Genomic DNA, 12,051 nt, shown 5'->3' with positions numbered 1-12,051 from the left:
TCTTTGGTTGTAAAAATCGATGGAAGTTTTTGAGATTCTTTCAGAGATTCATGTCTTGGGTAATCTTCATTCTATAATGTAAAGCCAACCATTAAAATTTTTAATCAGACGTCTGTGATTCTTGCAATTCCGCTAAAAGTAAGCATGTTATGACGTCACTATCGCAAAAGCTGCTATTGATATTATAAGGACCTTTATCATAGATAATTACAGGAACTATAGAAATCTGACGAAATAAGAATTATGCAAATGGAAGCCTCCAAACACATAAATTAGAAAAACCTCTTTACAATCCCTACATAGACATCTTACACCATCAATTATTAAATATATCAGATCTAACCAAGATGGCTACCTAATGATATTAAATTAATCTAATAATTTTTACCTTGTCATCCTCTCTTCTTTGTTTTGTGCTTTCTTTCCGAGTTTGAAAACGTTTGGCTATCTCTTCTTCGATGATCCTTCGCTAGAAAAGGGTGAAATGAGAAAATAAGATTGTACAAGAAACAATGACCCCTTAATTGAAGCAAAGGTCATTTTCATCTTAAAAATATTGTCCACATAAAATCTTATAGCGAATAAATTCATCAGATTGATAAGAGCAGCTTCAGAAAAACTCAGTGGAAAATAAAGTCATCACTGAAACTGAGATGTTCAATTGCCTAATGATGTCAAGGTATTAGATAGAGTTGATAATACCTTGACATTGCGAAGATGAAATATTGTATACCGGTACCTCCTTTTCCTCTCGCTGTTTTTTCATTTCGTTTCTGCGTTCCTGCTCTAGAGCGTATTTTTCTTCCTGTTTCTGTTTATTACTCATCATTTCTTCATAGAAAGATTTCGGTGCTGGACGGATATGGTCGTTTAAAAAGGTTTGAACAGTTAAAGATAGCTCTAAAATCATCACCTTTATAAATAAAGTGAAATGAAATGAAGAATATAGATCATAATTGATAAAAGGAAAAAGATTACTACATTTTATATTTTACCTTTCTGCTCCTGTTTGAGTTAATGCAGTTCACAAAGCAATGAGGAGAAATGGCTATGACAGCAGCAAAGTGTAAAGTGTTGCAGGATCTATAAGGTGAACAGCCTATAGCACACAGGGCCTCAAATTATTGTCCCATCTGAACTACAATTGGCTTACCTCTCCCACTAATGTCTTCATCTGTTCTTCAAGTTCTGTTTTCAATTTGGCAAGTTCTTGATTGGTGATTCCTACAGGGTTTTCCAGTCGTATTACTGGAATTCTGAAGTAAGAAAAAAACAGGCTAAGGCTGTTAGGGTATGATAAACGATGGTCACTGAAAACTTTTTGTACCTTCCTCAAATCTCCAACATTTCATAAAATAACTATACTCATTGAAGCATGGAGCTCCACTGCTCCTACCCACCTTCCCCACCAACCCAAACCAAGAAAAGAGGCTGACACAGATATATTTTCAGGTATAGATTGCTAATAAAAGTTTTGCATACTGCCCCTTTGACATAGGGAAAGAATTGCCAAATTGGCCCCTTCTCGGCCCCCTAACCTAATGAGATATAGAAACACCACTGATGCAATAAAGACGGAGAACTCACTTGTCAGGATAGTGGAATGGACAGTTCACATACAAAGTAACTTCCATATTACACTCATCTTCTATTCTCGATTGAGGACGAAATCTAATCTTTATCTCAGGTGCACTTTTTTTCTTGAATTAAAAATGAGGACATTGAAGAATGAAAATGAACAAAGGGACGGCTTAAAGGGAATGTAAAAGTTTTCTATAAATATATTATATACAAGTAAGAAATTTAATTCATTTTTAAAATATTTGATCACATGATTGAAGACGAGGGTTGAAGCTGACTCTTTTGGACTCTGGTCATAAAATCAGACTCTTTTTAACGAGAGAGAGATTATGGTTGTGGGTTTTTATCTCGTTGAATTGTCTAGCAACCTTAATCAAGTCCTCTTTTCTCATTCTTCAAGTTGATCCAGCTGTAAATTCTTGAAAGATCAATGCCAACTGGCTTGGTCAAGTGATCAAGGACCAACTGGTAGAAAGAGTCTTACCTTCCAAACATTGTCTTTCCTCAGATCTGTAAAATCACTCACATACATCGATTTTAATGCTTCGATTTCATCCTCTTGTCTCTCGCTATTTCTCTGCATTTTGTTTTCACCTTTTTTCAAAATGGAAGATGGCAAAATTGTGTTCCATTAATATCAAACTACAAACGAAAATTCAGTATTAGAAGATTAACCTTTTCTTTACTCTGCTTGAAGATTCTTCCTGACAAACATTTATTGGGGAGCTAAAAGTTTCCAAAGGAAAAGTCTGTTTTGAGATCAAATGTGACAGACAATTTTCAACTTTGACAACAATGTTTTGAATGTTTATTTACTATTAAACTTAACAATTGAGGCACTCAAGATCTCAAGCTCATGGCAGCATGTAAGGAATCACTTTGTAGTACAAGTTTTGAATTGGGTTACACTAATGACAGTAGAAGAAGAACTTCCATTCAGAGATGATAAAGAGAAGATATCACACCTTGAAACACTGTAGCATAGCAGTAAATCACAAAGATGTGATTCTGTCTGCAAATTTTCAAATCTCCAGTTCAGTGGCAGTGATCAACAAATTCATCACATTTATTTCTGTTTGAAACGTGCATGAAACGCACTTACTTATGTAACAGAAACCTTGTTTTGATTATCTAACGATCTGCTAATATATTGAAGTATAAAATGTTATGTTCGTATGAAAAATATAACAATACAGACATAAAAACCAACAGAATAACTTCCTTACAAACTTCTAATAATGTTTTCGTTATAGAATCAACCATGTTTTCATTTTTCATTCGTGGAGATCTCCATTTTGTGTCACGTGAGAGCTAAAAATAGATATGTCAAGTAAGAATACGAACCACAGTTAAATTGAAATTACCTCCCTTTATATTGGTCACCCTAAAGTACGAGGTAGATCAATATATGCAGAAATAATCCATAATTTTATCAGATATCGAAGGAACAAGCGCATTTGATCAAACTTTGTCAAGCATTCTTGGAAAATAAGCTGCATATCTTACTTAAGGGGCCATTCCTCTCTGGACATATATTTAATTATCAATCTGGTATCTGTTGAAAATCACTTTTATCCATAAATGCCTGTAGAGCCCACTCTGCATGATGCAGCCTCCACTGCCTTAAAATTAACACAATGACTGAGTTGAACAGAAAATCGATCTCAGATTCAATGAATTCACTATTCAAGTGAAATTTAAGAAATAAATAACAGATTTAATACAAATTTATTTTAATGTTTTTAGGAAATTTAATTTCTCTGATGATACATATTTGAAACATATTTTCGATATTACATAAATGTAACTTGTTTATTTTATATACAATGTATCTTATTCTGTTAATAAAACAACATGTTTCTCTTTTAAAGAGACTCTATATACATGGAAAAATTCATTATTAAGAATTCATTGAGAATTCTTATTTGGTTATTAAAGCAACATGGACACAGGCATTATTAAGAATTCTGAGCAAATTGAATACTAAAATCTTAGCTCCGCCAACCTCATCCTGATCAACAGAGAAATTCTACCTATCAGAGATCTGCGACTATACAGAGCTAGGCAAGATGCGAAGTTTCGTATGCGCCAACCTGTGTCACTTTAGGCTACACATTCAGTTTAGGGAAAATAATGGAGAATTCTTTCTAGTCGTAATCTACCTGTAGCACTTCTTAAGAGCTCACAGAGAATCTCTTGATCATAAACAGTTTTGCTATAACTTTTAACAATGAATTTTCAAATTATTCTTTAGTTAAACATAGTACAATACAAACCATTAAAGAAAATCTAATTAACTGGATATTGTTTATAAAAACTTAACATGGCTTAATGAAACATTATTACATATAGCTTTATAGCTTTATAGCTTTATAGCTTTATAGCTTTCGGCTTTTCATACAGTTATCAGGGCCATAATTCGGGTAAACAATTCAATTGTCTTTAAAGTCAGTTATGTCTTTCATTGCAACACTATCGCTAGACTTTAAACGATATCCACCATTACCGTAGATATAAAATATTTAAGCGACAAATTAGCAGATATCATATTTATATTTCTAATTTTTTATACAAATTTTTTTTTTTTACATTATTTTTTTTTTTTTTTTGTCAAATTCTGAAATTCAGCACAAGGAATTTGTCTCATATTGCCTTGATCTAGTTACAGCCCTGTTTAACCAAAACAATCCTGTAGGGTTGAGCAAAATAATTGTGCACATTCAGAGATATCTTCTCAATGTCAAGCTATTACTGCAATAGCCACCTTTCTAATATCATGTGAGTTTGCACTTTGTAAATGAAGCGATTTGATTGGATTATACGCTAGCGAATACAGGCATTCAGATCCTACAACAGAAAGTCTGTAAACTTTTATCCATGGCATAATGATTAGTCCCTCTGTCAAGGTCCCTGATTGGCTGTGTTCTATGATACAAGAAAGGTGGCTATTGCAGTCAAGGTATAAGCCACAGATCATAATACCTTGACATTGAAAAGATGATCCAGGGACAATCCAAAACATAATACAGAAAAAGAATATTTTCGTTTCGTTTAAACACACTAGGCCTTCAGGTCTGTTTAAGTGTTCTAATTGTCCCCAATAGTGCACACATATTTATCCTACAAAAATTACAAAACATAATGCCCTGTCCTCCAATGAACCTTAAGTATTTATCAATACTGGTGTATAGTATGATTTCATAGACTAGTCACTGGACCTGACAATAGGTTGAAAGAGGAGTCGTTTTCGTAAAGTGTATAAAGGTCCTGGTGATTGTTTATAGCGAACACCATCAATATCAGCATTAGCTTTACCAACTTCACTGTTCACGTAGGTTAATATATGTAGAATGTCCCAGCTGAAATTAAAAAAAATATTAGAAATTAATCTCTCAAGTTTGTTAACATCAGGATAAGGATGACCTTACATCTTGCAGAATCTAGGAGCAATCAAATTTTAAAGTAATGTTAGAAACTTGGTAGCATCTGGATTTAGTCAATAGAAGTTAGTTAGCTGAATCCCAGTGGAGCAATATGACAGCAACTTTGGGTTTCGCTATCCCACAATTGCAAACTCATTATCAAAAAACGTTTTACATGAGAGGCTTTGATTAATTCCAAATACCATCATTAAAATACCCAAACGCGAGCATACAGAAAGAACTTACTATTTGGCAAATTTCTGTAAAGCCTCGCACAATTTAATGATAAACCAAGATCCAGACGTTTTACTGCGATACGACACGAAGCCTGGAATTGTTGCCATGCCAATCAGAAAATCTTGTTCGTTAGGAATCACTTCACCATTAGGGGGAGCATCTTCATCCAGATCGTCAACACGTACAACATCTCTTTCAATATCTCGACCTAGAGAAAAGGACATGTTAAATTCAAATCAATACCATTGTTGATACAAAACTAATATACTACCTTGGTATAGAGTGCCATTGTTGAAAATTGGTAATCAAAGCAGACATTGTTATCGATAAAGAATGTTGTGTACGTTATATACTAGCTTGCCAAAATAATATATTCTAGCAATCAAATCAATATCAAGCGTCTTGTCCTGGAAAGGGGCAAGATCTGAGGTCACACGTCCTACAGTCTGTGTTCATTAAAGCTTCAACAGAAGTTTCAGAAAAAGACAATGAGAATGTAAAATTTCACAAGAGATGGGATCAATTTTGTCGTTTATTTTCATTATCCTACTAAATGCAGAACGGCAGGAGATATGTTTTCATCTATTATCTATGTTAATACACTCACCATGTTGCTTGTCTTGACCCTGACAAGCCTGAATAAAAAATAGCTTTGGTTTACCACACAGCCCAGGACAGGAAAGATTTTTAAGGGGATCTGCTAGAGTTCTAATCGGTACTGGTTCACAATTTGCTCCATAGATATAGTCTCTGGTACCATGAGACAGAATCACACAAACAAAACAATCAAAAAGCTCGTGATCTTCTTGTGAATATCTGGTCAGAATCTGAACCATTTCAACAGCTTTCAAATCATTGTGAACGTAAACTTGGAAACCCAATTCTGTAAACGTCCGATCTAAAGTATCTGCAATAAACAAAAAAGGGCCCATAAGAAGTTTCAAGCCAAAATCTACTGTCTAATTTCCTGTTCTCCAGGAGAAAATTCACTGCTCAAACCATACTATACCTGGGTCCAAAGGAGCAGAAGGAACAACTTTAAATACAAAAAGATTTTGGAAGAAAATTTCCTTTTTTTCTATCCCACTTCATTAAAAATATAATAGCGTTTCAATAAATCTTACATAATACTAAACAACATGTATTTTTTAGGTTCTAGATAAATAATTAAGTAAAAAAGTTGATCTCTACCTCTATCTATAGCTGACCCCACTCTGTTATTCATTTTTTTTGCTAAATGATTCTTCGAATCATACGTAAAATTTTCATTGTTGAAAATAACACACATTCCTGGAACAGAGACAAAATGGCATCAAAATACAGGTCCAATATTTGGCAATCTAAAAATAATAAATACCCAGGTAGTGCCTGATTTATGAAGTGGTTTCGTCTGTTCAAATTCTGGCTTCAAACTAACATTACCTAACCCAAAAGTCACATTTAAAATGACACTCTATTTCTTCTCCACCATTTTGAGTTCTGTCTACCCCTTCCTTTTTACGCATTTCGAATATTGTTTGAATTGTTTTAATGAACTTCCAGTTGATTGCATGAATCCTGGTAATGCCAAATTCGCCAATCAAGCGCCCTCCAAGGAAGATTTTGCAAGACAAATTTTAAATTCGGGCTAACTTTGAAAGAAATAAGGCTGAGGCCCAGAAACATCACAAATAGATACAATAGATAGGACAGAATATTAGAGAAAATACTTGATTACTGTAATTTTCTAATGTTTTTTTCAAAAAACTCGTTCAGTCCATCTCAATATACGTCTTAGAGGTACTGGGCGTTAACACATCAATTTTGCAAAAGTTGTTAATATCAACTAAGGGCCTTGCTAAAGTGTCATAAAACGCTTAGTTTTAGTGGAATCGCAAACTCTTACTTAACCCAATTTAAAACTGAAATGGTATGAATAAATGATATTAGTCTTCTTGATACACATAAAAATTTTAGAAAACTTCTTTAGAATCCCTCTAATATGAATGCTCAAAGTTCCAGAACAAACAAACTGATAATAATAATGATAATCATACCCCTGGGATATCTGTCCATTCGATACATTTCTAACAATGGTGCTGGAGGTTCAACATCTACAACTAAAAGAGAATTTGAGTTTTTTTTAGTCTGAACAATTTAATCTACAAGCAGCAGCATTAGCCTATTTTTTTAATCATGTCTTACTATTCTATCATACACAGCCTGTAGCACACAGGGCCTCGATTTATTGTCCAATCCAAACCACTAGAGTCTAGTGACTAGACAATTTTTCCTGTGACCTGTGTCCTGAGAACTGCATCGCTTGGATTAATTTTTACCTACAACAGGACATTTTTGACAAAATGTTGTTCACGAGGAAGGAATCAACCAACTTACTAGCTTCACTCATCTGTCGTACGTAATTGCCGTCTTCTCCAGGGTTCAAGGCTTGGGCCTCGCCTGCAAAAATAATAAAAAAATTGTATTCTATCAGCATCATTTGTGCATATTCCAATGAATTGAAATGTATTCACTTCTTCAAACAACAACTACATTGAAAATACCATACTGTAGGCTATACTAGAAATCAAACTTTGTCTATTACCATCTTAGGTGTTTATGCTAAAAAGTCTACTAGTCTTCATCATTGAATTTGACTGCATGTAGATCCTCATGATTGAAATTTCTATTTGGTTGCTGCTTGTGACCGAAGAAGTATTTTCAAAATACTCACCGCTACTAATGTAAATATTTTTATGTTCGTCTGTATGAGATGGGACCAAATTGTTATTATTTCCCGGACCACTGACTGGTAATTCAGGTAAGGTATTCTGTGGTGTAGGATTATTAACATTCGGTTCTGTCACTGCACCTTAAACATGAGAAGAAAATTAAACTGCCAGTCAAGGGCAATAACTAAACAATTACTCATGGAACATCCTCAAATTCAAACATGAATAAATATATATATATATATATCAATTTTCATCATGGACAATCAGAGGAGTCCGGGGTCCTATGATCCTATTGTTCCAAAAATGTTTTTTTGAATGAAAGTTTTTTTAGAATTCGAACTTAAAAAAAACTAAATCTGATGAGAAAATCGTGTATTGATAGGGGCGAGGGATAGGTAGGGGCGAGGGATAGGTATGGGCGAGGGATAGATAGGGGCAAGGGATAGATAGGGGCAAGGGATAGGTAAGGGCAAGGGATAGATAGGGGCAAGGGATAGGTAGGGGCAAGGGATAGGTAAGGGCGAGGGATAGGTAGGGGCGAGGGATAGGTAGGGGCGAGGGATAGGTATGGGCGAGGGATAGATAGGGGCAAGGGACAGATAGGGGCAAGGGATAGGTAAGGGCAAGGGATAGATAGGGGGAAGGGATAGGTAGGGGCAAGGGATAGGTAGGGGCGAGGGATAGGTAGGGGCGAGGGATAGATAGGGGGAAGGGATAGGTAGGGGCGAGGGATAGGTAGTGGCGAGGGATAGGTAGGGGCAAGGGATAGGTAGGGGCAAGGGATAGGTAGGGGCGAGGGATAGATAGGGGCAAGGGAAGTAGTATTCTTACGATCAACTTTGGGATGAGGGCGTTAGGAAAACCCATTGGTCCAAGGGCCCATAGCTGTTCAGTTGACCTCTAGTTTATAGTCTTACCATCATTGAGTCTTAAAAATTCATTCTTCAATTCCACGGACAGCTTTTCAAAACCACTCTTCATCAAGGCATCAATCAAGTCATTGATTTTATTTTGATTTCCTTCTGTTTGTGTCTGCTGGGACCACAATCTCATCATTTCCAGGGCAATCATGTCCAGTCTTTTGGCATTATTGGTCATTATTCCATCAATTTCATTTGAGGATAATCCAAGTGCTTTGCCAAATTCAGGAATCTTTTCTGGTTCCTTAAAGATTTGGTATGCCAATTGAATTTGCATAGGCATTGGTATATCTGAAACAATACAGATTATGAATAATAAATTATGGAATTCTCCAATGTATAAGCTTGTGTCCAAAGATTAAGTTTTCATTCCGAATTATTCCATCCATAGATCTCTGCAGCTTACAAGGTATATTTTGGTTGAAATTTTGTTAAGATTTTGTGAAACAGGTCCCAGGTAAAAGAAATAAATAGGTTTCATTTCATTTTCAAATACAATGCAAATTATAAGACTTTATTTTCTACCTATTTCATTTCATTTTCAAATTATTTCAGTTTTCATTTTCAAATTATTTCAGTTTTCATTTTCAAATTATTTCATTGTCAAATTATTTCAGTTTTCATTTTCATATTTCAGTTTTCATTTTCAAATTATTTCATTTCCATTTTAATTTACCTCATTTCATTTCCTATTTGTAAATCAATTACTTTATCATTTTTGATTTCATATTCAAATTCATGACATAACAAGTACTAACCGAGTGGAGATGTCATACTGTAAGATTGTGGACCAATTGATTTTGGTGGTGGCCCGGCTATAAAATCCCCAGATATCCTCTCTCTCCCTAGCCCCACCCACAAGTCAACATCATCCGGTGGTATGCTCTCCATTTCTCTCTCTTTCCATGAGTCGAAATCATCATCAGGTGGCATCTTCTCCTTTTCTCTTGCTTTAAAAGATTCCAACTCATCATTAGACTGCTGAGCTGCCATGGTGGGTTGGGGAGGTCTGTAAATTGGTCTGAATGGAACTTGTCTTGGAATTCGACCTGTGAATTAATGAAAACATTGATATTGATAAATTGATAAAGATAGCTTGCCAGGCAAGGTAATATATATACGCCCACTGGCAGCTTTGATTTTGAATAAAAAATCAGTATGAAATAATCAACCTACAGTTTTACACTTCTTTTGAACAATAGTTCCAATAACCATACTAATTATTTTTTGATTTTTCTGATTTTCAATAGGGTTCATCCTTGGGTGATAACAAACACTTATACCAAGTTTCATCAAAATCTGTCAAGAATTGCGCCTTCTAGAGTGTTTACAAGCATTTCAAGAACAAGGGCAATAACTCATACTAATTATTTTTTGATTTTTCTGATTTTCAATAGGGTTCATTCTTGGGTAATTACAAACACACACACCAAGTTTCATGGAAATTAGTCAAGAATTGTGCCTTGTAGAGTGTTTACGAGCAATTGTGGATCGACGGACATGGTTGATGGCAAAATACGCTCCACATTTCATGTGGGCGTATTAAAATAAAATCTTTAAATAACATTTAGAAGAAGATACAAAATTAAATACTTGTTTTGTGCTTGATATAGATTCCTGTATGTGAATTGAAACCTTGCTAAAATTAATGAAAAAACCCACCTGTATATTTTTGTATCATTTGAACCAGATCGTTTCTCTCTATAGTCTTTAGAACATCCAGTAAGTAGTCCATATTGTCAGGGCCAATTTTCTTCTTTTTTTCCAAGAAATTAAGGAAATCGATCCCAGATTTGATGCCACCTCTTTTAGATTTTGGTACATCTCCATAGTAATACAGACATTTACAGACTTCTTCAGCATCCAGATCCTCACTGATATCAAACCATAATGATCTGAAGAGAACAAATTCAAACAGGGTTGTTATTAACTGCTATTTGCCAGTCACGTCAAGCTGATGACACAAGTTTCTACACCGATTCTAAAACCATATTGTCAAGAAATCAGGCCCATTGCTAGTCCAGGGTCCCAGAGAAGTTTTAAAGGGGAGACTCAACTATAGCAACTAAACAAGTCATTCAAGTCATTTAACCTTTTCAGGAGTGACCAAAAATTTGCGGAATGAATGAATGAATCTTGAAGCTAGTCTGGAGCCTAGATATAAATTTATCTATGGGGAATGTGAGAAAGCAATTGTTATATCACCATTTAAATTCCTGAAATGAGCATTAATTATCAAAATATTGAAATTTGTCAAAATATGGCTACTTTTAAATCATGAACCATCACGTTAGTGTACCAGCCTAAAACAATAAGAATAAACATAGGCTAACAACTCAAATCAAAATGACATTGAAATAGTTTACAGGTCTACCTACCTATGAGCTGGTAATTGAGGACCAGAATTTTCAATGGTAGTATTTAATACATTATGGTCTAATGCAACTTCTGATAGATCTCTTCTACCAATTTTACTCAGGCATTCTGCTAGAAAAAAATAGTTGCCATTCCCTAAAAAACCTTTCTGCTCCAGCAACTCAAATAAATCAGTTCCTTGTGTAATTTTTTCTAATTTCGAAGCTGGGATCACATCGAAACATAAATATTTTAAACATTTAACATTGTCAGAGTCCAATTCACTGTCCAACTGGACAAGTTTTTGACGATAATTTGAAAGCTCTTGGTCCGCATCTTCTTCTAAATCTCTACTTGTCATCTTTTTACTCTTCTGAATTTCTAGAACAAAACATAAAGATTTACAAAACGTAATAATATGACAACTGTCAGTAACTGAATTAATCAGAGAGTATATCTTCAAGGTAACTTCCGTACCATACATCTAATTGCAGTCTATTTACTTAACTAGCGGGCCAATCCTTTAATGACCCTTTTTTAATGCAATTCAGCATCCCAGTCAAAACTGTCCAACACAATTACTCGATTAGATTTCGATTAGATATCATCTCTAATTTGTTCTGAAGAATTGGGTTGGGCAAGATTTATCGGGCTACTGTTAAAATTGACTAGGCCCCTACTTACCTACTAGTATTTCAAAATAATAGGCCTAACAACAAAATTCAATATAGACCTAACATTTAATTTTGATCTTTACAGTTTTAGATGAGTCAGAGAGAGCCTACCGGTACTTTACTTTGCCTGTCCTTGTCCTGTCTATTT

The 12,051-nt window shown here is 34.8% G+C and overlaps 2 protein-coding genes across 2 annotated transcripts; both read right to left on the bottom strand.

Annotated features, from left to right (window-relative positions):
- Nucleotides 1–682: 682 nt before the first annotated feature.
- LOTGIDRAFT_118933 (hypothetical protein) lies at nucleotides 683–2,164 on the bottom strand (the record flags this gene model as incomplete). Its single annotated transcript, XM_009057511.1, has 4 exons — nucleotides 683–913; nucleotides 1,154–1,256; nucleotides 1,588–1,700; nucleotides 2,066–2,164. The coding sequence occupies 4 exons, from the start codon at nucleotides 2,162–2,164 to the stop codon at nucleotides 683–685; spliced, it is 546 nt and encodes a 181-aa protein (XP_009055759.1).
- A 2,649-nt stretch (nucleotides 2,165–4,813) lies between these two features.
- Nucleotides 4,814–11,545, bottom strand: LOTGIDRAFT_53303 (hypothetical protein; the record flags this gene model as incomplete). The annotated part of the gene is made up of 8 exons (XM_009057417.1): nucleotides 4,814–4,940; nucleotides 5,250–5,430; nucleotides 5,848–6,195; nucleotides 7,253–7,306; nucleotides 8,926–8,973; nucleotides 9,633–9,713; nucleotides 10,537–10,807; nucleotides 11,303–11,545. Coding segments are annotated over 8 exons (1,353 nt in total), but the record flags the coding sequence as incomplete, so codon positions are not given.
- Nucleotides 11,546–12,051: the final 506 nt, after the last annotated feature.

The sequence above is a fragment of the Lottia gigantea genome (assembly GCF_000327385.1).
Source record: "Lottia gigantea unplaced genomic scaffold LOTGIsca_30, whole genome shotgun sequence".
Classification (NCBI taxonomy): Eukaryota; Metazoa; Mollusca; class Gastropoda; family Lottiidae; genus Lottia; species Lottia gigantea.
Note: the sequence above shows the minus strand (reverse complement) of the source record. Positions and strands in the feature narration are given on the sequence as shown.